The sequence below is a fragment of the Bubalus bubalis genome, chromosome X, assembly GCF_019923935.1.
Source record: "Bubalus bubalis isolate 160015118507 breed Murrah chromosome X, NDDB_SH_1, whole genome shotgun sequence".
NCBI lineage: Eukaryota > Metazoa > Chordata > Mammalia > Artiodactyla > Bovidae > Bubalus > Bubalus bubalis.
The window spans coordinates 119,262,851-119,289,449 of record NC_059181.1 but is presented as its reverse complement, the minus strand read 5'-3'; the positions used below and the strand labels follow the sequence as shown (position 1 = coordinate 119,289,449).

Here is a 26,599-nt window from a genome sequence, read left to right as displayed (position 1 = left end):
GGCTAAGGTCAGCTGTGGTCACTGAAGTGACCTATAAAAGAAACTTCTGGGAACAATATATAAGGGAAAGGCATTTGCCTGTTCATGGCTTATTCTATCCTCTGTGACTCAGTGTCTCTGTGGGAGGCAGATGCCACCCTCTGGGATCCTGGAGTCCTAGAGTCAGGTCTCAACACAATGGTATCTGGAGAATCCTTTCAGCTTTGTGACTAGTTGTCAAGAGGATACTCTAGTTTAGGCAAAGGTTGTGTAAAGAACAGAAATACAGAGTGGGGGTAGTGGGAGACTGAATTCAGGAGCAGAGTTTTGAGGTATAGGTGCAAATCGGTACCATTTAAAACAACTGTGAGGCCCTGTTTCAGCCACACAGTTCCATTAACTGATTCTGCATCTCCTAGTCCCAGAAATGACATTTCCACAGCCTTGACATTCTAAATATAAAGAGAAGAAAATGCAAGCCAAAACACTCCCTTCGGCTTGTGAAAATCATTACGTGACATAGTAAATTCAGATAAACACAAAAACTTTCTCAATACTAGTCAGAAAAGAACCCAAGAAGTCACCACTTGAAGAATTACAGCTAGGCTTCAGCCTAGCATTTGAAAACAACCTGGGTTAGCAAGAAGTTCAAAGCTTGGACTACACTGGTACATGAAGCAAAAAGCATTTAGTGGAGTGCATGCCCTCACATCTTCCCTTCATTTAAATTCTTGCACAGAATAAACAACTCTGCTTTCTAGGTCTATATTCCATCTGATCAGAAATGTTCAAGAAAACATACCAAGAAAATGTCCATAGGACAACTCTGGTCAATTTGGTTTATGGAACAAAATGTATTTATAAAATAGCTTTATTTACACTACCCCACATTCTATCCCTAAATGATTATAGATGGTGATGAAGTCTACTTGTTTTCTGTTTCAAAGCAATAACCCATAATCAACACCACCAACAGGTTGAGCTTTAAAGAGAATTTCTGTAACATTTAAATTTAATACATAAATCGGGTCTTTCTCAAAAATGCCAGCAAAAACTGACACTATAGTTAAGATAACATCACTTGCCTTCATTACATGCCTGCATAAAGAAATTTTTATTGAGTTACATTTCCAAATGTGAAATGGTCGCAAACACTGGTGATCCAGACTACAATAAAAGCAATTTTCACTATGTTACCTTATTTTAAGTAAGAATGAGTTCTTACCTGACCAAGTTCTTCATTAAGGTCTGATGTGTTAACCAGGGCTCCTTCATTAATTTCTTCATCATAGAAGTCGTTATCCCATGAAATGAAGAAGGAGCCCAAGAATTTTTGCATTTCTACTGTGACATACATGGAGACAGGAATGATAAAGTTGAACAGAACCATAAATGACAGGAAGTCGGTGAACATTTTCAAAACCTAAAAAAAAAGGGAATAGTTCATGATAATTAAACACACAGTTCCATCAAGCAAGTGTAATATACACTTTCTATCTTTTAATTTCAATGCTGAAAGCACTGCTCTTGCTATAAAAAAGAAACTTCCCAATGACACTATATCACTGGTCAACATTATCATCATAGCATGTGAAAACATGTAAAACACCCTGAATTTTGTCACTTTTGTTTAGTGAATGTACCTTGACTTAACACTTCTTAAACTTCCTTAAGGTCTCTGCTTCTCCCACCCTCAGATATGAATGTAGGATCAAAGTTTTCATGTAGGTATCCATTATGTTTCTATCATGATATATCACAAGATCATAACATATTAACTTGCCAGACCTTTGGGCCCAGTTGCCTAAAACTCTTAACCTAAGAGTTAAAAACAAGGATATACACCTAGGGTTAAGAAAAAAATGCTAGAATGTCTTAAAGTTAATGGCTTGGGGCTACCATACAACCAAGAGAAATCCCTAATACCAAGGTATCATTATCTAAGCAGTATTTCAATTAAGGGTGCCCCTGTCACAATGTACTAGGGTTACGATTTTCAGCATAAAACAAATTACCTTCCAAGTTTCCCGTTCTTTCTGGGTCTTTTGGTTATACCAAGGTTCATCATTATGTGGGGTACTTTGCCAAACATACTTTAGAGTAGTGCATATTGCAGCTTTGGTCAGTAAGATAAATAAATACACAATCAGGAAAGCGTTAATGGATCTGAAAAATAAGATATTATGAATTTAAAAACCACTGAAATACTGAAGATATCAACTAGGTATAGACTAAATTGTTCGGTTTTCTAAAGCTTCTCCTATGTACAACGTGTAACCATAGTGCAGGCCTGTATGGGTGAACCTCAGTTATCACTGCTAAAGCATTACTCTTGACTGGTAAAATGGAAAAGCCAGTCCTAACCGTAATCCAAAGTGAAATGGCTGATTAGCTCAACACACCTTTAGTAAGGATCCTATAAAGTGACAGAACACACACACCATTACCTACTCAACCCTTATAAAAGGAGTAGATTGTTTCCAAACCTGAATCCTAAAGGTTTGGAATAGAGGGTAGAGAAGCAAATGTGAAATAGTCAAGCTTAGTGTGGATTCTTTTAATCCAAAAGTAGAGCTATGAAGAAGGTGTTGCTGATATCCTGCATGTCCATGGCAACAGGAGAGTAAGGTGCCAGTGCAAATGGCTTTGAAGGTGTGTCAAGTACCACACAATTATTTGCAAGAAGACCATTATCTGTGTTGTGCCAACTCCTTACATATAGCAACTGGAGGACCCCAAACCATTAACTGTCAGCAAAAGAGAATAAATTTTACCTAAACTCTGCCCGTGAATAGCTAAGTGAGCTTAGGTAAATCACTTATCATCTCTAAGACTATTTCTCTATCTGTAAAGTGTTCAGACTAACAGGAATTACTCCAAGTTGCTTAGAGGATTAAACCAAATCAGCCATACAAAACAATGAGCACAGTTTCTGGAACAAAAGAAGTGCTTAAAATGGTAATGCTATCACAATTTATGTTGTTTTTTCATACTGTTGATACTTGGAAATATTGAGAAGTAACAATTTCAGTTCAATAACAAGTAAAGAAATTGTGAGGCACACTAACTTTTCAACAGCAGAACGTTTCTGAGATTTCCCTTGGTAGTTCAATGCCATTTTGGTTTCCATTCCAGTGTAAACAGCAACTCCTAAGGAATAACAATATGATGAAAATTAGGTTACAAATGAGACTGCCAACCCAACTCCCCACCCAGTTGGATCTACCAACTTTTTCAATCTATAAAAATAGTAATTCTAAACTCTCTTCTATTTACCAGTTAATAATCATTTACAGTATATTTTTATAGTATAATTTTAATCAACATAGTTTGTCATATTTCAAGTTAGTTTATCATCTTATAAATTCCCAACACCTAAAAAGAGACTTAGACTAAATGGAATTAAATGCCATGTTCAATTTTTTTACTGCACTATTTATGAACATTTAGGTATTAAAAGGCCTATTTCTAGTAAGTATATCTTAAAAAAACGTTCACCATATATCTTCTTGGTATTTTTTAGTGTAGCTCCTTTCAACAAGAGATTTTCAGGTCCCAAAGACCTAAACAAAAAATGAACACAACTTATTCAAAGAGTCCAACTAATAGCACCATCAACTTTGGGGACATAGTTTGCTCTTGCACACATCTATTTTCAAAAGATTCAGGATGCATCTGTCTACTTATATGCTTACTAACACAAGATGAGTTGAAAAATCCTCCCCTCTGAAGTTACTTAGGGTATAGCACAGATAGAAGCACACAGTACAGGAGATGCCAGCAACACAGAGAGGTAAAGACATGCACAGAGGTAAAAGGACTATGAGTCATGAAAAGCCAAGATAACAGCAGACAGCAAGAAATAGAAAAAGTGACTGTAAAAGACTGGAAAAGCAAAAGTAAAGGAAGGAGACATGGTGCTGTATTTATAGAGCGCAAACACGCCTTTGAGGGGGGATCACTGAGCTCCTGGTGTTTAACTTCCTTCTGAGCACTGGCTATAAAGGCCAAGTGGAAAAGTTAAAATAACTGACTGGGTGATCGAAGAGGGGAAAAAACATCCCTTTTTATATGAACTGTTTCATTATCAACTATTAAGCCTTTCATTTTACATAAGTCCAGCTAATTCTTCCAGCATTTTGTCTACCATCTAGTTCCTAAATTATTCTCCCTTAAAACACTGCTTTCCAGATATACTTCCAATATGGTCAGGCACTTCACAACCAAGGACAATCAACAGAGTACATAAAACATATTTGGGAATAATGGTCAAAGAAGTCTGGAGTTCTACAATTTTAGAAACCCTCATCATCACTTCCAACACCACCCTCTCCCAGGACACACACACTCTGAGCCACTGCCACTACAACCCTACCAATGACAAGGTGACCCATCAGTGGCTAGTTACTCCAGATTTATTCACTTTTCCCCCATCCCTTTCTATAAAAGAAAGTATTTAGCTATTTTAATGGGCTTAAAAGAGAAACATCCCTCCCCTAAAAGGACAGATTAAAGGAATTATAAACTAACCTGGCAACAGCTTCAATACTATTACTATAGATATTGATTCGGCCAACAAACCTGCAAAAAGAATATAATAGCACATGTGTCTTCTATATCTAGATAAAATTTATTTACCCCAAATATGGGAATGAATCAAAATACAAATAATGCAAAAAAAGATAAGACAATAAACTACAAAAGCCTATTGTCTGAATTTTAAAAGAAAAAGCTAAGTTGAACCAATATGGTATGTAATATTTTCATCTCATTTTTAAAATATTACAGATTATAAGAATGTAAACAAAGATTCTAAGTTGATTTTCAAGATCTACTTGGCACCACGCATGCACACAATACCCCTCTCATCTAAACTTCATATAAATAATTGGCTTTTATTTTACATTTATGTGAAGAAAGGGTTCTGGTGCTAAACCATCTTTCAAAACCATAAGTTCAGTAATTCTTTCACTTGAGCATGCATCAGAATTACTGAAGGGCTTCTTAAACCATAGATTTCTAGGCCCCATCCCCAGCCTTTTGGTTTAAGTAAGAATTTGAATCTGCATTTCCCACAAGTTTCTGGTGATGTGGATGCTGTTGGCCTGAGATCATCCTTTGAGAAACAGCCATTAGGGAACGCTTGATAGATTACCATCTTGGAAATTTCCAAGCTGTGTCTTGCACCTGATCTGAATACTGAGCTTGATCTGATCAAGTGATCAGATATATGGCTATGCACATGGTAATCTACATTTCTGAAAAATATGGTAAAAAGTTATAAATCCTTAGTAAGAATGTTATGAGTATTCTATTATGTAATTATGATTTTTTTCAGAAAAACTGAACTATTATTATGAAATATACAAAATATGAACATCTGCATTCATTCAACATGTATTAATTGCACCATTACTATGCCTCCTAATAAGCAAGAAAAATGTGTTCCTTGCACCAAATAACATAATCAGGCAGTTACAATGTAAGTGATGATTACTAGGGTGGTGGAGGTATTAGGCTGGCCAAAAAATTTGTTTGGGTTTTTCTGTACAATGTTGCAGAAAAACTCCCAACGAACTTTTTGGCCAATCCAATAGAAGGTATTCTGAAGTCACATACCAAGGGTACTCAATCTATTAGAAACATTAGGAATAACCTTCCCTCACTAAAAATCTCCTTCATATTTAAGGTAACTGAAAAATTTAGGAGTTACCCTATAAATATGTAAGGATCTATATTACTCTCTAACTCACAAAATCAGTCACTCCCCTTCCTGTGATTCCATGCTTCCTGAAGGCAGCAAACAGCTATTCTGCTCTGTGATCCTAAGTTCCTACTATCAAGGTGGATACAGAAGAAGGGAAAAAATAAAGAAGGAATGATAGGAAGGAGGGAGGGTATAATTCTTATAGAAGTATGAGAACTTTCTTTTTCCACTACTGGGCATTGTTGTAAGCCACACCCCACTATTTGGTCCCCTTTTACAATCAACAGCATTCATTAACAAGATGAGTACCATGGGAGATGGATGCCATCTGTAATGGCAGAGGAGAATATAATTAATTGGCTCACTTGGCCATAAACCCATTATTCTACCCTCATTAATACCATGCTCTAATCAACCAAACTAATCAGCAGTCTTAAAAATCAAATGCCTTCCTTGGTGATCCAGTGACTAAAACTCTATGCTCCCAATGCAGGGGACCTGGGTTCAATCCTGGGTTGGAGAACTAGATCCCACATGCCACAACTGAGACCCGGCACAGCCAAATGTGTTGTGCTGTGCTATGCTAGTCACTCGGTCATGTCCGACTCTTTAGCCAAATAAATAAATAGTACAAAAAAAAAATCAAATAGCAAATTTTTGACAACCCACAATGACTGTTAATCAGCAACTCTACTCCAGAAAGCCTAGGCGTAGCAAAACAGAGGAAATCACACCATTTCACTGCTCCCTCAACTTAGCCGTTCATTTGGACAAGAAACAGCCTATATACAATACTTAGTTCATCATGATCCTCATAAAAAAGGATAGAGTGCCTACTAATTGCATGGTCCCACATTTCCTTCTCTCTTTACTGTTGGATGACACATAAAGTGTTTTATTTTTGTTTTAATTAACTCTGTCTAGTGCACAAGTTTGATAGCTCAGGCTTATGGGATTATATAATCTTAAAATGTGATGGACGGCCATGTCTACAAATAAAAATAATAAAAGAAAAACCACAAGTGAGATGCCTGAGCCCACAATAATTTATCTTAGGCTGGTAGTGAACAAGGCTGATTTGATTCATTTGCCTGCCAGAAGGAAGGAACAGCTCATAAAAACACAAATGAAAGGAGGTGGTAAGTGGTGGGTATTTCAATACTGATGGCAAAGAGAAGCAAAGCCATCAGACAGCAGTAAAATGAAACCAGGTAATTCTTACTTGTAGAGGTCAGGTTGAGGCTGTTCACATTCAATTGCTGCTCTGAGGTTATCAATGGATTCGACTGTACGCAGTTCAATGGTATCACGTACCGCATAATGTGTCTAGATGAAAGCAGAAGAAAAAACAAAAACAGCCCCCCAAAAAAAGAAAAAAATCATAATCATACACCCACCTGATTTCAGGAACACTATGTTTTTAGTAAGAGGCTTTGGCAGAATAATACAAATACATCTCCAACTAGATAAACTTTATGGTATTATTCTTAAAATATATTACAATAATTAGAAAGTGAACTCTGCTGTGAAGGGATTTCAAAGATAATGAGAAAACTAAAAGCTTTTCTTGATACTGACAGCAGAGAAAATTCCATTTGCACCATGCATATAATTAACTGAAAACCCCATGAAAAATTTAAAGCACTTTTTTCTCCCTCCTATTTATAGAACTGAGACCTATTATTTTGCTCACCATAGTATATGGTGAAGTTAACATACAAATAAGAATTGAATCACCCTTTTGGTCATAAGAATACTAACATTTTGCTAACGGAAAGAAAAAAAATCATCAATAGTTCCCATTACACAAACAGCAAAATTAATGATCTTGAAAATGCTTCAAGTAGCTACAATTCATGTGAGGAGCAGAGACATGATGTATCTTGCTTTAGTCAGACAGTTAGAATATTCTACTAGGGTATATTATGTACTTACTTGATTGACTCAGAACTCAGGGCAGGTTCCAGTGAATCCTTTTATAAATCATCAAAGAAGGGCTGACACAGACTCAAAGACTACACTACTTATGCTGAAGGAAAGCTGTTGCATGATCTTTGGAGAATATTATGGAATTGCCTGAGCTATATTTTAAACTATCTCCTGATGTTGAAAACCTATGTACTTTTAGCTGATTTGATCAGATTAACTTAAGTAGAAAATGAAACCACTTGAAAGTTAAGTTTTCTTCTTCTAAACAACTTTGTCCCTTATTAGGAAATCTTGAGGTAGACTTCTCAATTTTCACCTTGACATCCCCTTAAATATAACTTTGTTTTCGAATAGTTGAAATGGGACTAGTTCATCACCATGCCCCTGAAGTGGTAACAAAATTAGTTATCTAACAGGCATTTAAGTTCCTTTACCACACACTGAATCCTCATCCTCGAGTTCAGATAGCATAAACAAGTGGAGGAAAGCCCTCAAGAAGATACACGGAGGTGAGCACATGAGTGCTCTTCCTTAAAGGCAGCAGCACATAGAGGATAAATCTTTATGCCCTGTGGAACTCTGGATGATAGACAAGAACTGATTGTGCCAGAAAGTACCAGGGAAGTCAGTTATCCTCCAATTTGAACAAATTTACTCTCACACATTTTTAATTCTTCCTAGTTGCAATAAAGCAACTAGTTTGCCAAACTATACCCTAAGGTATTTTTTAAAAGTAATCAAGCCAATAGCTTAGATTTTCAAAATGCCAGGAATAAACATTTTTAAAAAGAGGATATTGATCACTTTAAAAAAAAAAAAACAGATCAAACTTAGAGTACCTTAGATGAAGGTGAGAGTACCTTCAGATGTAGTTATTTTCATAGCTATATAGTTTCAGCCTAAAGAGCACTTTCATTTTAAAAGCCTAAATACAATGTGGAATGGGTTAATGTCAATATGAAATGTAAACAGTGCTATAAAAATGTGGTGGCTTTTATCTGGGGTGTGGATTTCCTCACCCAACACCACCCTTTCCCCCAAAGCTGAGTATTGCTTAGAAGTTTCAAAGACAGTTATATAAACACTGTCTTCAAATACAAAATTTCCACAAATAGGAAAAAATAAGGTAAAAGATTAGGGGCAGTGGGACGGAATATTGCATGATTACCCATCCTTAGCTGAGAATGTTTACCTTGCAATTCGATTCCCCATCAAGACTGGCTGTGGTAACATAACAGGTTCCATCAACTGTGCAGGATGACAGAAGAATAAGATCACAGGGAAAGGTTTCATCTGCCTGTACTTCTACTATATCACCAACCTAGTACAGACAGAAAAATAAGTATCAATGTTCTTAATTCCAAACAAAGCATTTATTATACCTCCAACTAAAGGCAAAACAGTAGCAAAAGACCTCTCCCCATCTAAGGCTTAGAATGTCTCAGCATCCTATACCACGTGAAAGGTGACGAAACAATATTACTCAACATTCAGAGTCCTCTTTAAGGTCACAAGGACTTACGATGCTTTCAGATTACCTGAGTATTGAACTTTAATCTCTGATACGTGATTTCATTACCCAGGGACTCTTTTGCTCTCTGATATGTTTGGCATTGGTGTTTGATAAGAGAATGACCATTATCATTTCATGACTGAATCAAGAAAATCTACACATTTTCATTTGAGTACTTCAAGAACACTGGGCAGCTGCACTCCCACTCTGCATCAAGATAAATATTTCTAAATGCTTTGCCTTCCATGTGGTAATAGCTATTAGTGTCGGGTGACAGTTCTCTTTTCAGTGCTCAGAAAATCTCACTTAATTAGAGAGGCATTAGGTAATTTTCCAACAATTCATCTGCTATCAGTTAGTGCCCAAAGCTCAAGTAGAGAAAAAACCTGAGAGAAGAAACCATGAATGATTTCTAGTGCATAATTTAATAATGTACGAAATCAATCATAATGATTAAAACACCGATCTTTACAACTTGATTTTATGTCCCAGCTCTGCCACTTAACTATATGACCTTGGGTTAAGTGTCTTTGATGATTACAACTACCTCATAGGATTAGTTTTGAGTATGAAATGAGGATACAAGTAAAGTGGTTCGCAAAGTACCTGGCACAAAGTTACCAACTGATAGTTGTTTATTAAATTATTACTAATATCCTGCAACTACTTTACTTCGAACTTATGAATAGTCATAAAGTTTTTTAGAAGGATGTAAGACATTATCCAGCCCAGTCCATTCCAACATTTTCCATGCCATGGCACACATAGAAAATGATAAATTAACACTTTTTTTTTTACAGCACTCCCAGATAAAGGGAGGAGGCTGCTAGTGAAAGAAGACAACCCACTTTAGGGAGTCAATATCTAGCTTACCAGCTTGGACACACTGGTTATAAAACATGGAACTAATAAAGGACACACCTGCCTTCCAATTGCTACATAATTTGGCAGATAAAGATGAGGGTTTCAAGATCTATTCAGAAACGATTTTATTTTCTTTGCCAATTTTAATCAGTAGCCACGAACAACAGCATCAATAATGAAACTAATTTGTAAATAATATTTTATTCTCTTGGATCTTTCCTTCTTCACATCCGTAAATACTTATGTTGCTTAAGCACAATCTATGCTTAAATACACAGAAGCAAAAAAAAAACAAACAAAATCCTAAAGCATCTCAGAAGAAGGAAACACTCATCTAAAGGATGGAAGATGATTCCCAGGCACTGATAGATATAAACCACAATTTCTTCTACAACACTGACAATCACCTCAGATAGGAAAACGTCTCTGTACCTGGAGTGCAAGTTAAGGCTGGTAAGATGGACTGGGGCCAGACCACCAAAGGTCTGACAGGTCAGGTTCAGGTGTTGAGGCCTCACCCTGAAGCCAAGGGGGGACCGAGAAAGGACTTTTAAAGAAAGGGGAACAACATGGTTCAGTTAGACAATCAACTCTAGGGTTGTTTCCACTTAACTTGTACAAAGTCAACAAGAGAACCTCACCATCCATTATGACAAACATTAGAAAAAGTCAGATAATCAAGAGAACTGTAAGTTTTTTGAGTTCATCAGAGAGTTGAGGTTGCAGGGCAACCAAGTTAACTGAATTTCAAAGGGCAAAAAGTCCCTCTGAGGAGAGGAGGGAGAAACTGACTCTTTTACAATTAACAAAGCGCAGGAGGAAGAGATGGCTGTCATAAAAGTGCACAGGAAGAAAATAACTAGATTTTCAACCAACTGTAAAAGGCTTGGGAGGGGCCAATGTGACAGTTTCAAATCTCTGCAAGCCTCAGAGAAAAGAGGAGACCATAAGCACACATCAGTTCTTCTCTCTGGGCATCCACTGGGTGCTCACGAGAAAGGTACAGGCATACAGGTTTGACTGAGTGCTGTGGAGAAACAGGCAAAATATGCTGCAACTGTGGACCCTTTCCTCATAGGGTGCAAAAGCCATCTGTGCCTAAGAGCAAGGCAAGAAACCCTCCCTGGCAGGGTCTCAGGGACATGTAACTCCTGCTAGTGGAGAGGTAGAACAAAGCCATCTGCTGCTGGGGATAGACAGGAAACACCCTCATATTGAGGACCTGGTACTAATAAAAGGCAAAGTTCAGCTGCCAAGGGACATTGAGATGGAGATCAGGAAAGAGTGCTGAAAGTTCTACCCTGAGGCAAAGGTGCATAAAGGCTGCCTAATAATGAGAGAGTAGGAGAATCAAGAAACCACTCGGATCCCATCAGGAACCCTGCAAAGAATAACAAGAAAGATAAATTTACCATTGGGGGAGGAGAAAGGGCATACAGAGAGGCATCTACTGTGTCTCAGGAATGCAGGACCTGCTGAAAGCAGATAGTGGAACAGGAACACTGAGAAAACCCCTGTGGCAGCCCAGCCGTGCAGGAATTTAGAGTCCACGGAGGTACTGAAAGCATCAACATCTACAGCAAACTCCAAAGCCAGCCAACTCCTGAACAGACTGACTCAATCCCCAACACTGATGACTGGCTGACAGAAGAGGTATGACCACTGCAGACCAGAAATACAGGTTACCTGCCTCGATCTCTAGCATTCTTTTCCATGCACTGTCCATTAAAAACATGAAATGCACAAAATCAAGAGAAAAATGACCTATCATCAGATTTTAGAATTAAGAAACAGGGATAGAAAATTAGCTATGAGTAAAATACTGATATATTTACTGGAGGGAGCTTCTGGTTGTCCAGTAGTTAAGACTGTGCATTCCCAGTGCAAGGGGGCATGGGTTCAACCACTGGTTGAGGTACTGAGCTCCCTCATGCCTTGACCACCACCCCCCCGCAAAAAAGTAAGTATTTACTGGAAAACACAGATAACATATATGTGCAGATGAAGAATTTGGGCCATCAAGATGGGAACTTAAAAAAAAAAAAAAGGCAAATAGAAAAGTGAGAAATGACAAGCATGGCATGAGAGATAAAGATATCCTTCAATGGGCTTATCAGCAGACTGGATATGATAAAAGAAATCATCAGTAAAACTGAAGAAACTCTTCCAATATTTCTAATGCCAAAACCCATACCCTTTCCCTTACAAATGACTATGCTTTTCCACTGGAATTCCTCAAGGCCTGCTGCTCTTCTCTATGTTTTACATCAGTTCAGTTCAGTTGCTCAGTTGTGTCTCACTTTTTGTGACCCCATGGACTGCAGAATGCCAGGCCTCCTTGTCCATCACCAACTCCTGGAGTTTACTCAAACTTATGTCCATTGAGTTGGTGATGCAATCCAACCATTTCATCCTCTGTCGTCCCCTTCTCCTCCCGCCTTCTATCTTTCCCAGCATCAGGGTCTTTTCAAATGAGTCAGTTCTTCGCATCAGGTGGCCAAAATATTGGAGCTTCAGCTTCAACATCAGTCCTTCCAATGAACACCCAGGACTGATTTCCTTTAGGATGGACTGGTTGGATCTCCTTGCAGTCCAAGGGACTCTCAAGAGTCTTCTCCAACACCACAGTTCAAAAGCATCAATTCTTTGGTGTTCAGCTTTCTTTATAGTCCAACTCTCACATCCATACCTGACTACTGGAAAAACCATAGCTTTGACTAGATGGACCTTTTATGGCAAAGTAATGTCTCTGCTTTTTAATATGCTGTCTAGGTTAGTCATAACTTTCCTTTCAAGGGGCAAACGTCTTTTAATTTCATGGCTGCAGTCACCATCTGCAGTAATTTTGGAGCCCCCCAAAATAAAGTCTGTCACTGTTTTCACTGTTTCCCCATCTATTTGCCATGAAGTGATGGGACCAGATGTCATGATCTTAGTTTTCTGAATGTTGAGTTTTAAGCCAACTTTCTCACTCTCCTTTTTCACTTTTATCAAGGGGCTCTTTAGTTCTTGTTTGCTTTCTGCCGTAAGGGTGGTGTCATCTGCATATCTGAGGTTATTGATATTTCTCCTGGCAATCTTGATTCCAACTTGTGCTTCATCATGTTTTACATGATTCCACCCAAATTTCTATTTCCACCTAAAACATCTCCTCTGAGCTCCAGGCTTGACAATTCCATCTGGCTATCTAATAAGAATCTCAAAATGAACATGGCCCAAACCTGTTCTTCTCCCAGTCCTTTCCAACTTATTTAATAGCGCCAGCATTTTGTTTAATAGCACTACCTAATACAACCAGTTGCTCAGGGCAAAATCAAGGAGGCTATCTTTATTCTTTTTTGCTCTTTTTCTCACTCTCCCCATGGAATACATCAGTAAGTCCAGATTTTATCTACAATAAATATCCTGACTAGATCCATTTATCTTGATCACGCAATAGGAGGGACAAAGTTGTGCTTATGAGCATGGATGCCACATCCAGACTTCCTTCAATTCAAATCCCAGCTTTCCCACTTATAAGTTATGGACAAGTTTCTTAACCTCCCTATGCCTCAGTTTCATCATCAGTAAAGAGGGGATAACAAAAGTACCTATTTCATAGGACTGTTGTAAAGTAAGAGTTAATGAATTAACAGAATGTAGAAGGGAGTGCCTGGCATATTTATGTTACATATAAATGTTAACAAATATTTCTATTTTTATTGTTATTGTCTTTTCTACTATCACCCTATATAACCTTACATTTTGCTTATACTACAGCAGTAACCACCTAACAGGTTTCCCTCATTCTACTTTTGCTCATGCCTCTACTTTGCTTGGGCTTTCCAGGTGGCACTATGGTAAAGAATCAGCCTACCAATGAAAGAGACATGGGTTTGATCCCTGGGTCAGGAAGATCCCCTGGAAGAGGACATGGCAACCCACTCCAGTATTCATGCCTGGAGAATTCCGGGGATAGAGGAGCATGGATGGCTACAGTCCTTAGTGTTGCAAAAGAGTCGGACACGACTTAGTAACTGGGCACACTAACTACTTTGCTTAATCTTCAAAGTTGCCTTTCTTAAGAGTAAGATCAAGTCACTCTCTAGTTTGAAACCCTTTAAAAAATACCCAGTGCACTGAGGATACAGAACAAGTCACTCTCCTGTTCAACAAGAGTATCCACACTCCCCAGCCAAGCAATCACTCGAACACTTTTAGTTTATAGGCATCTCTTTATAACACAAATACTCCAGAAAGGGCTTAATCAAGCAGCATTTCACACAACGGCATCAACTAATGTAACTGAGATTATACCCGGCTGAGGTTAGCCAAAGATAAGTAGCCTAGTGAGAAAAGGTGGAAGATGGGGGTCCTTCTAAGGCAGTGGGGGTGGCAGCAAAAACAGAAAGAGGAAATGAGAGAAAAGGAGAGAAAAGTGGGAGACTTTATTTACTTTGCAATTTTATTTCATAACCTGGGAGCAACAGATTTAATACTATGAATCATTTATGCTGCCTTTGGTTCTTATGTGAACAAAAAGCTGAGTTTCTACTAATGGTTTGGAAACTTCAGATCCTAACCACTCCAGTTCATCACAAGGCCCTCCCTTCTGGGATGCGGAAAATAGAAAAAAGAGTGGGAGAAATACAGTTTATGTCAAACTTGGGTAACTCTCCCAGTCTGTGGCCTTCCTCCCATCATTACTATAAGAAGGTGTAAGATGGTTTACTTATTGCTGGGGATATGGAGAACTTAAGCTTGAAATTCTGGGTATTAAGTAAATAATTCAGTGGTGATAATAATTGATAAAACAATAGAGAGGACAGTATCATTTTGTATGAACTCATACCACAGCCCTGAACAATTCTGTTCCACACATCTTCTTCCCTTGCTCTGAAGAATTTGATTTCCATTAACTTTCATATTTTAATTCATATTCATATAGAAACATTCTTTTAACAATAACACAAAATTGACAAACAATTTTGGAAGATTAACACAATTGGAAGATTAACATAATTGACAAACCCTTAGCTACAATAAAAAAAAAAAGACTCAAACATCTGAAAAAAGAGGAAATCACAACTGATGCCAGAGAAATAAAAATTTTACGATTATACAAGACTACTACAATTACATGCCAATTGATAAGTACCTAGAAACATACAACCTACCAAAGCTGGATCACTGAGAAATAAAGAAATCTGAGCAGATCCAAAACCAGTGAGAAGACTGAAGTAGGAATCAAAAATCTCACCCAAAAGAGCCCAGGATTAGATGACTTCACTGGAGAATGCTACCCAGCATTTGAAGAAGAAATAACAATCCTTCCTAATCCTTCTAAAGAATCAAAGAGGTAGGAACACCTTCAAACTTATTCTGAGCCCAGCATTACCCTGATATTATCACCAGAAAAAGACACTGCAAGAAAACGACATACCAATTTTCTCAACAAATAATGATACAAAAAAAAATCTTAAAATACTAACAAATTAAAAATCAGTAACATTAAAATGATCATGCTCCATGACCAAATGAAATTTATTATTGGGATCCAAGAATATATATGAAAATCAATCAATATAATGCAGCATATAAACAATGTGTTGCATGATCATCTCAGTTAATGCAGAAAAGACATTTAGCAAAATTCAACACTCTTTCATGATAAAAATATTTAATAAAATAGGAAGAGAAGTAAATGATCACAACCTAATAAAAGTCCAAAGCTACTATCACACTAAATAGGCAAAGACTAAAACCTTTATCTCTAAGATCAGAAACAAAGCAAGGATGTCCACTCCAGAACTATTATCAATCATTGTACTAGAAGTTCTGGATAGAACAATTAGACAAGAAACAAAAAAGGTATACAAATTGGGAAAGAAGTAAAATTATCCTAATTTGCAGATGACATGATATTATACGCAAAAAAACCTCTAAAAATTCCACCAAAAATGTTAGAACAAATTAATTCAGCAAAGTTGCAGGAACTAAAATCAACACTCAAAAATCAGATGCATGCCTATACATTAACAATGACCAGTCCAAAAAGGAAATCAAGAAAACACTATCCTTTACAATAGCATCAAAAATGATAAAACACTTAAGGAACAAACTTAAAGAAGTTAAAGAGTTGTACACTGACAGTTACAAAAGCACTGCTAAAAGAAATCAAAGAATACAAAGCAAATGGAAACGTATTTCAAGTTCACAGATTGAAACACTTAATACTGTTAAAATGTGTATACCATCCAAAGTGATCTACACACTCAGTGGACTTCCTATCAAAATACCAATGGCATTTGTTTCAGAAATAGGAAAAAAAAAAAAACCCAAACCCTTACATTCATATGAAATCTCAAGGGACCATGAGATCTTGGAAAGATCTGCAAAAATGATCTTGAAAAGGAGAAACAAACTTGGAGGTCTTGCATTCCCAAATTTCTCCAAACATACTAGAAAGCAACAGTAATTAAGACTGGCATAAAGGCAGATACATAAGATAATGAATTGAAAGCTAGAAATAAACTCTTGCACATAAGGTCAAATGACTTTCTACAAGTGTACCAAGACTATTCAATAGAGAATGAGAGTTTCTTCAACAAACAGCTTTCGGAAAACTGGGCATCTACTTATAAAAGTATTGATAGAGTTGGATTCTCACCTTAGATCATATACAAAAATTAACACGAAAAGAATGAAAGATCTAAATGTCAGACTTGATCCTACCAGACTCCTAGAAGAACATGGAGAAAAAGCTTCAGGACATCAGACTTGGCAATGATTTCTTGGATATGACACCAAAAGCACAGGATAAAAACCAAAATTAGAAAATGAGAATACATGAGCAAAGAAAACAATCAATAGTGAAAAGGCAACCTACAGAATAAGAGAAAATATTTACCAATCATATAGCTGATGAGGAGTTAATATCCAGAAAATAATCAATAGTGAAAAGGAAACCTACAGAATAGGAGAAAATATCTGCCAATCATATAGCTGATGAGGAGTTAATATCCAGAATATATAAGGAACTATCATGACTCAATTACAAACAAATACCCCAATTAAAAATTGGGTCAACGACTTGCTTCCCTGGTGGCTCAGACGGTAAAGGGTCTGCCCACAATGCAGGAGACCTGGGTTCAATCCCTGGGTAAGGAAGATTCCCTGGAGAAGCAAATGAAAAACCACTCCAGTATTCTTGCCTAGAAAATTCCATGGACAGAGGAGTCTGGTGGGCTATAGTCCAGGGGGACACAAAGAGTCAGACACGACTGAGCGATTAACACTTAACACAAGGACTTGAACAGACATTTCTCCAAAGAAAATACACAACAGTCAATAGGCACATGAAATGATGCTCAACATCACCAATCATTAGGAAAATGCAAATGCAAACCACAATGAGATATCACTTTGTATCAGTCAGGATGCCCACTATCAAAAGAACAGAAAGTCCTCAAGAGGACTGGGAGAAGTTGAAAGCCTTGTGTATTCGGCACTAAAGTAAAATGGTACATCCATTATGGAAAACAGCATGGAAGTTTCTCCACAAATTAAAAACAGAATTACAATACAATCTAGAAATTCTACTTCTGGGTATATATCTAACATAATTCAAAGCAAGAACTTGAGCTATTTGCACACCTGTGTTCACTGCAGCATTATTCACATAGCCAAAAGGTGGAAGCAAGCCAAACGTCCATCAACTGATGAATTAATAAAGTGTGGTATATACATACAGTGGAGTATTATGTAGCTTTAAAAAATGGGAAATTCTGTCATGTGAAGATATTATACTAAGAGAAATAAACCAGTCACAAAAGGACAGATACTATACATTTCCTATCACAGGAAGTATCTCTCTAAGGTAGTCCAAGTAACAGCAACAGAAAATACAAAAGTGTTTACCAAGGGCTAGAGGCAGGGTGAATAAGTGTTCAGTGGATATAGAGTTTCAGTGTTATAAAATGAAAAGGTTCTCGAGATCTGTTGTACAACAATGTGAATACCTAATACTACTGAACTGTATACTTAAAAATAGTTAAGATGGTAAATTTAGTGTTAAAGTTCCACCATTCTATAGATAAGCAGATTGCACTCATTTCACATGCTATCAAGGTAATGCTCAAAAACTTTCATATGCTAGGCTTTAGTACTACATGAACTGAGAACTTCCAGAAGTACAAGCTAGATTTAGAAAAGGCAGGGGAACCAGAGATCACATTGCCAACATCTGTTGGATCACAGAAAAAGCAAGGGAATTCCAGAAAAATATCTACTTCTGCTTCATTGACTATGCTGAAGGCTTTGATTGTGTGGATCACAACAAACCATGGAAAATTCTTCAAGAGATGGGAATACCAGACCACCTTACCTGTCTCCTGAGAAATCTGTATGCAGGTCAAGAAGGAATAGTTAGAACCAGACATGATGGAACAATGGACTGGTTCAAAATTGGAAAAGGAGTACATCAATGCTGTATATTGTCACCCTGCTTAGTTAACTTATATGCAGAGTACATCATGTGAAATGCTGAGCTGGATGAAGCACAAGCTGGAATCAACATTGCCTGGAGAAATACCAACAACCTCAGATATGCAGATGATACCACTCTAATGGCAGAAAGTGAAGAGAACTGAAGAGCCGCTTGATGAAGGTGAAAGAGGAGAGTGAAAAAGCTGGTCTAAAACTCAACATTCAAAACATGAAGATCATGACATCCAGTCCCATCACTTCATGGCAAACAGATGGGAAAACAATAGAAAAAGTGGAACAATGGAAATATTTTCTTGGGCTCTAAAATCACTGCGGACGGTGATTGCAGCCACAAAATTAAAAGATGCTTGCTCCTTGGAAGAAAAGCTATAACAAACCTAAACAGCATATTAAAAAGCAGAGACGTAACTTTGCTGACAAAGGCCTGTAGAGTCAAAGCTAAGGTTTTTCCAGTAGTCATGTATGGATGTGAGAGCTGGACCATCAAGAAGGCTGAGTGCCAAAGAACTGATGCTTTCAAACTGTGGTGCTGGAGAAGACTGTTTAGAGTCCCTTGGACAGCAATAAGATCCAACCAGTCCATCCTAAAGGAAATCAGTGCTGAATATTCATTGGAGGGACTAATGCTAAAGCTGACGTTCCAATACTTTGGCCACCTGATGTGAAGAGCTGACTTACTAGAAAAGACCCAGATGCTGGGACAGATTGAGGGCAGGAGGAGAAGGGGATGACAGAGGATGAGATGGTTGGGTGGCATCACCAACTCAATGGACATGAGTCTGAGCAAACTCGAGGAGATAGTGAAAGACAGGGAAGCCTAGTGTGCTGCAGTTCATGAGGTCACAAAGAGTTGGGCACAACTTAGCGAATGAACAACAACACAGACAAGTATTAATAAAAACACAGGCATTAGAGCCTTAATATTCTTTAATTGTGAAGGAATATCATTTATTTTTCTAATTCTGTTCTTATTTTTTATCCCAATATCACAATAAAGTAAAAATAAGTAATACCTTAAGACTAGAATACAATATTTGTAAAAGACACATCTGATAAAGGACTGTTATCCAAAATATACCAAAAGGACTGTTACCAATTTTCACAATATGAAAATGAGCAATCTGATTAAAAAACTGGGGAAAAGACCTAATAGACACCCCACCAAAGAAGATATTCAAATGCAAGTAAGCATATGGAATTATGCTCAACACCCTCTGTCATTAGGGAATTGCAAATTAAGACCAAAATGAGATATCACTATACAGTCTTTAGAATGGGCAAAATCTAGAATACTGACAACAAATGCTGGCCAGGATATGGAGCAACAGAACTCTCATTTACTGCTTATGGGAAATGCAAAATCGGGAGCTATGTTGGAGATAGTCTGGAAGTTTCTTATAAAACTAAACATGTTCTTACCATTGATCCAGATCACACTCTTTGGTTTTTACCAAAATGAACTGAAATCTTATATTCACACATAGAGCTGCATATAGATGTTTATAATAGTTTTATTTCTAATGGCCAAAACATGGAAGCAAGCATGATGTCCATCAGTAAGTGACTGACTATTAAATACACTGGTACATCTAGACAATGAAATATTATTTAGTGCTAAAAAGAAATGAGCTATCAAACCATGAAAAGATGGAGAAAACTCAAATGCATGTTTCTAAGTGGAAAAAGCCAACTTGAAAAAGCTATATACTGTATGATTTTAACCACATGACACTAAGAAAAATGCAAAACTATGGAAACAGTAAAAGGAAGAGTGGTGACCAGGGGTTGGAGGGAGGGATGAATAGGCTAAGCACAGAGGATATTTAGGGCAGTGAAATGATTCTGTATAATACTGTAATGGTGGAGACATGTCCTTATACATTTGTTCAGACTCACTGAACATACATGATCAAGAGTGAAAACTAACTAACCTAAACTGTGGACCAGTACTGTGATAGTGATATGATATGTCATTGGAGGTTCACTGATTGTAACAAATATGCCACTCTGGTGGGGGGTACTGATTGTGAGGAAGGTTGTACCTGTGTAGGGAAAAGGACTGTATGTGAACTCCATAATTTCTGTTCAGTTTTGCTGCTCTAAAGATTAAAGTTTACATTAATTAAAATAAAATTTGCTAGGTATAAAAACTATGATTTGGACAAGTCAAAAATTTTATCAACAGGAATCTTATTGTATAGTAACAGCCAATGGCTAATTTGAATAAAAAATGAAACTGTCTGAGATATTAAAAAAACAACAACACCTTACAACTATCATATATGGTGGTGGAATATAAAATGGCATATGGCTGCTGTGGAAAACAGTTTGCTGCTGCTGCTGCTGCTAAGTCGCTTCAGTCGTGTCTGACTTTGTGCGACCCCAGAGATGGCAGCCCACCTGGCTCCCCCATCCCTGGGATTCTCCAGGCAAGAACACTGGAGTGGGTTGCCATTTCCTTCTCCAGTGCATAAAAGTGAAAAGTGAAAGTGAAGTTGCTGAGTCGTGTCCGACTCCTAGCGACCCCATGGACTGCAGCCTACCAGGCTCCTCCGTCCATGGGATTTTCCAGGCAAGAGTACTGGAGTGGGTTGCCACTGCCTTCTCCAACCGTTTGGTGATTCGTAAAAACTAGAATCACCACATGACCTAGCAACTCCCCTCCTAGGTATGTACTCAAAAGAATGGGAAAGAGGTGTTTGAAACAAAAACTTGTACATGAATATTCATATCACCAACAATCCTAATAGCTCAAGCGAAGTCGCCCAGTCATGTCCAACTCTTCGCGATCCCATGGACTGTAGCCCGCCAGGCTCCTCCGTTCATGGAATTTTCCAGGCAAGAGTCCTGGAGTGGTTTGTCATTTCCTTCTCCAGGGGATCTTCCCTACCTAGGAATTGAAGCTGGGTCTCTTGCATTGCAGGCAGACACATTACCATCTGAGCCACCTGGGAAGCCCCCTAATAGCTCAAAGGTAGAAAGAAAACAAATGTCCATCAACTGATGATTGGATAAACAAAATGTGGTATGGCTATATTATGCAGTATTATTTAATCAAAAGGAATGAAGTAATGATACATGCCACAACATGAATGAACCTCAAGAAGATAGCAACAAGCAAGAGAATGCAGACATAAAGGCCACATAGTATATGATTCCATTTATGTGAAATACCTACAATAGGTAAACCCACTGAGACAGAAAGAAGATGAGTGGTTTCCAGGGCCTGGGTGAGGGAAGAATTGAGGATGACTACTTCATGGCTATGGGGGTTTACCTTTTGGGGCAGTGAGAATGTTCTGGAACTAGACAGTGGTGATGGTTGCACAGCACTGAGAACGTACGAAATGCCACTGAAGTGTACATTTTAAAATGATGTGTTCTCACTATAATTAAAAAAAAAAAAGAATGTACTACAAAACTTAATACCTTGATTTTTTCACTCTCTTTTTTCACTCGCTTTGCATTTTCAATAATGTAAACAGTGCTCTTATTGACTTCATTGTCGGCCCTGTGCCTCAGCCAATCCTCATATCCCTAGAAGAATAAAAATAAGGACATAGTCAAACTCACATAATGAAGTAAAGTTGTCAATAAATTTCTACAACCCCTTCTCTGAGTCACAGCAGATACTTGTACTTATAATATTACTTTCAATGCAGAATAAAGAGACAACACTGTAAATTTTTGCAGCAAAAATGAAAATATGCTTTCAAAATATTCCTTAGGTAAAAAGCTTTACTGCATTAAAAGGTTCCTCCATTCTAGAGCTAAGTATTAATAAAAATACAGGTAATAGAGACTTAATATTCTTCAGTGGTGAAGGACTATGATTTATTTTTCTAATTCTGCTCTTAGTCAAGTTAATGTTAATGGTCTCTACTTTTTAATTTGAGAGACATTTTTCCAGGTTTTATTTTCTTATAGACCAAATTACTTAAACACATTCTTCTATATTAGACTGTTGGGAGTGATCATCTCTGAGGAAATATAATTCCTTCCCAGACACACAGAATAGAAAGACCAAGTAGGAATATTTTGGAACAGTATCTATGATAAGTTTTAGAGATCAACAGTTAAATTTCTCCACTGACTTGGTGACAAAAGAAAATATAAATTGGTGTTCATTTTTTAGAATTAAAAGTAATGAGTTCATTTTCCTTTGGGCTTTCTTTGGTCTAGAGTAATTTAAGCCAAAAGAAGTAAGAATGGAGGAACTCCATTTGTTTGAGCACCATCTCCTTTTTTTACATCATTTTGCTTTTTTTTCCTTATAATAGTGTCTGTGGAGAAGGCAATGGCAACCCACTCCAGTACTCTTGCCTGGAAAATCCCATGGATGGAGGAGCCTGGTAGGCTGCAGTCCATGGGGTCGCTAGGAGTCGGACACGACTCAGCTACTTCACTTTCACTTTTCACTTTTATGCACTAGAGAAGGAAATGGCAACCCACTCCAGTGTTCTTGCCTGGAGAATCCCAGGGATGGGGGAGCCTGGTGGGCTGCCATCTCTGGGGTCGCACAGAGTCGGACACGACTGAAGCGACTTAGCAGCAGCAGCAGCAGGGTCTGTACCTTTTCAAATATAACTGTTTGAAAAGTCTCTTGATCACCTTCCCCTTTTTCTCTCAGGTGCTATATTGATTCCTATCCTGTCCTTCTTTAGGGCAATGCTTAGACTATCACTTCATATGGGAACTTTCAGTGATGTCAGTGAGGAAACAAAGGCCTCAGCATGAACTAGTATTGGGAGTAAAATGAATCAGTAAGAGCTTTTTGAAAACCAAACAGGCTATTCTTGGAACCAGCAATTCTATGATGTTAAAGAAAATAATCTTAACAGCCTCAGGGAAATAATATCCCCAAAGTCTTTATTTAGCAACCAAACACTTGATAAAATATCCTTTCAGTTCTGGGTAGACAAGATAGAAGACCAGATAACCCCAAGAAGAAAGGTAACCATGTTCTCAATATTGTTAAGCAAACCTTTATTTTGGACATTCTTTGGGACACTTTCTAAAGGACTTTGATAAGTACTGTCTAAAAGTCTCCTTGTAACCTGTCAGCTTCTGGTACAGGAAAAACATTGTTAACTACTCCTTAACCACATTTCCTGTTTCCGTTTTTCAATTTCATTGGGATTTGTCAAAACACCTCTTCAGCAGCATCAGGAAAGACAACAGAATTAAAGTATTTATACTCTTGAGTTCAGAGAAGGAAATGGCAACCTATTCCAGTACTCTTGCCTGGAGAATCCCAGGGACAGAGGAGCCTGGCTGGCTACAGTCCATAGGGTCAAAAGAGTTGGACATGACTGAAGTGACTTAGTGCACGCGTGCACACACACACACACACACACACACACACACTCTTGAGTTCTCTGCTATAGATGGCAATTTAAAAAGTCCACAAGAATGGGAATTTTTCAGATAGATACAACACATTAAAAAATGCAATGCACATTACAAATTTACCTCCCACTCCCTGAGTGAGGTGTACCTTCTACCTACTCTCCTTTTAGGGTTATATTCCTCCCTCCAAAAAATAGGAATAAAGGAGCAAAGAAATTAAAGATGTGTCTTATAACCATTTTAATGGGTTTTCAATAAGAACAAAATATAAACTCTCATGTCAGACAGGACTGAAATGCAAGCATAATTGTAAATTAGAAATTTACCTGCTTGATGGCTGTAACAGTTATAACGAAGAAAAGTGGAAGTCCACTGGTAATTGGGCTAGTTGGTGTGTCTACTGTTACCTAAGTAAAGAAAGTAAATTGAGAGTAAAATGAAAAGCTGCCATTAATATGCAGTACTTACATGCTACAAACATTTCAGACAAAAATGTAAACAAAACATATCCCAGTAGCAGCATGAATGTTAACTTTCCTTAAAACAAAAGCAATCCACATAGCCGTTAGTTTAAGAAAATAGTTCTAAATTTAGACTTAGTTTTCATGCCAGCTTGGACTAACCCCTAGACTGACATATATCCATTCATTTACCACCTGTCTGTTGAGTACCATTCTGTCAGCCTTCGTGCTATTATCAGCCAGGGTCTAGAGATGCTGCTTTATTTTAAACAAGATGGAGAAAAGTTCCTGCCCTCATAAGAGCTGGCAACTTACAGTGAAAACCAGACATTAAAACAAGTCAGATTTGAAGAGTATATAGAAGTTAACTAGATGGAAGGGAGGGCATCCTAGACGCAGTGAGGTGCATATAGAAAGTCTCTACGGGAGGAGGGCATGTGAGAAAATAAAGGAAGCCAGCAGCAAAAGAGCACGTGGTGTGAGAAGAGGCTGGAGGAGAGACGGGGCCAGACCTAGCAGGGCTCTCCAGATAAAGTTCATTCTTTATCTCACAAACAGTGGGAAATAATTGAAGCTTTTAGGCAGGGAGAGGTCACGTGAACAGAACCACATTCCAAAAGGTCATTCTCATTGCTTTGTGGAAAATGGAATGGAAGGGAACAAAAGTGGAGGGAGGGAGTCCATTTAGGAAGCTAGTACACTTATCCAGGTAAGAGATGATGGCTTGGACAAAGGTGGTAGCAGCAAATAAAAAAAGAAGTTCCAGAGACATTTAGGAAGCAACACTGGTAAGGAATTTCTTGTAAGTGGTGGTTAAAAATATCTCCCAAGTATCTGATTAACATGGCTAGGTGGATGTTGTCATTCATTGAAATAGGAAATCTTGAAAGAGAACTAAATTTGAGGCAAAGAGGATCACGGGGTCACTCTCCTTTTACATAGCTCTGTGCCTTCTTGCACACACTGAGATATCAGTCTGGATTCCTCACCACATAAGCTCTCTAATCTTTCAGGTCTTAAAGTCACCTATTCTTTGAAGTCTTCTCAAGCTTCTCTTGGGTAGGAAGAAAAATCATAACTTCCACTGTGTCCACACAGAATTTTGCTCATACTAGTTTTATGACATTTACCACATTAAATTGAGTGAAAACATGATTGTCTTTTTTGGCTATAATGTAAAATTGCTTTTGGGTAGAAAAGGCAATCTTGATCTTTACTGTACCTGCTAAAATCTTTGTTATCTGGACCACTGCCTGGCACACAGGTGCTTGCTGAACTGAACTGAAGTGTGCTGCATGCTAAGTAGAATGATTGTGTGCATAATCTTCTGCACAGTTTATTTATTCTATGCTGTTCTATAAGACATCTCACCATTGATCTAGAGGAGCTCCGCCTCAAATGACCCATCATTCGTGACTGAAATTGGTTCTTCCCCATATCACAACCCAGACTGGTTTTAACTTGCAGGGCTAAATTGAATTATAGTACTATTTACTCAAAGTGGATAAACAGAAGCACTTAAGATCAGCAAGGCATTTGAGCAATTTTATTGGGATGTTTTTGCTTTGCTTTAAAACAATGAAATGAGGAAAAAAAATACCTTTAATGTAGTAAAATTTTCAAAGGGTAATTCTGGCAAGGGAAAGATTTTAATAGCTTATAGACTGAAAGATGGAAGATGAAATTTAAAATGTCTAAAATTTAAAACACAAAACATTAGTAGGAACACTGAGAAGCAAACCAATGTACAAGGATTTCATCCTTAAAGTAAATAAATGAGGAAAAGCAAAACTGGTAATCAAGAAGATAAGTGATAAATTTTCAATTAAACTGAAACAGGTGCTTAACAAAGTGAAACTATTAACTTGAACTATTTTCAATTTTCATACATACCACTATATATAAAAGTACACAATGCATGTTTGTCTAAGATGAACAAAGATATGAAATCCATGAAAGTTTAAAAAAAGTAACAAAGTCTCAATAAGTTTTCTAGTGAAAGAGCTACTTTAGAAATATATAAAATTGAGTACAGCTTAAAATATATTAGTACTTTAAAAAGTGTTATTATAATAAGCCATGAACAACTTTTTAATCACATAGCATTTCAAGGTTAGAAACGGAATGAAAATCTGCTTGAAGAAATGAAGTTTCTAATGGAGCTCTTACCTGTATAAGAAAAATTATAAGAAAATAAAAATTTGCAATTCTTCTAAACTGTTCAAACAGATTCTTTGGGAGGAAATTCCAAAGTGTATACTATATGGGAGGAAAAAAAAAAGATTATTAGAAAGGAAACTTGAAAAAGAT

The 26,599-nt window shown here is 37.5% G+C and overlaps 1 protein-coding gene across 11 annotated transcripts in view; it reads right to left on the bottom strand.

Moving 5' to 3' along the window:
• ATP11C (ATPase phospholipid transporting 11C) overlaps window positions 1–26,599 on the bottom strand; it is a 175,116-nt gene that overhangs the window by 60,861 nt on the left and 87,656 nt on the right. For 10 of the 11 annotated variants that reach the window (XM_025276801.1, XM_006058634.3, XM_025276799.2 and 7 more), the window contains 10 exons: window positions 26,459–26,548; window positions 24,155–24,235; window positions 21,909–22,016; window positions 8,808–8,936; window positions 6,909–7,012; window positions 4,510–4,560; window positions 3,478–3,542; window positions 3,048–3,129; window positions 1,995–2,145; window positions 1,205–1,402 (listed from right to left, as the gene is read on the bottom strand). In XM_025276801.1, the coding sequence (XP_025132586.1) occupies window positions 1,205–1,402; window positions 1,995–2,145; window positions 3,048–3,129; window positions 3,478–3,542; window positions 4,510–4,560; window positions 6,909–7,012; window positions 8,808–8,936; window positions 21,909–22,016; window positions 24,155–24,235; window positions 26,459–26,548 (1,059 nt within the window). The remainder of the gene's footprint in view (window positions 1–1,204; window positions 1,403–1,994; window positions 2,146–3,047; window positions 3,130–3,477; window positions 3,543–4,509; window positions 4,561–6,908; window positions 7,013–8,807; window positions 8,937–21,908; window positions 22,017–24,154; window positions 24,236–26,458; window positions 26,549–26,599) is intronic. The other variant, XM_044937338.1, reaches the window with a different exon arrangement.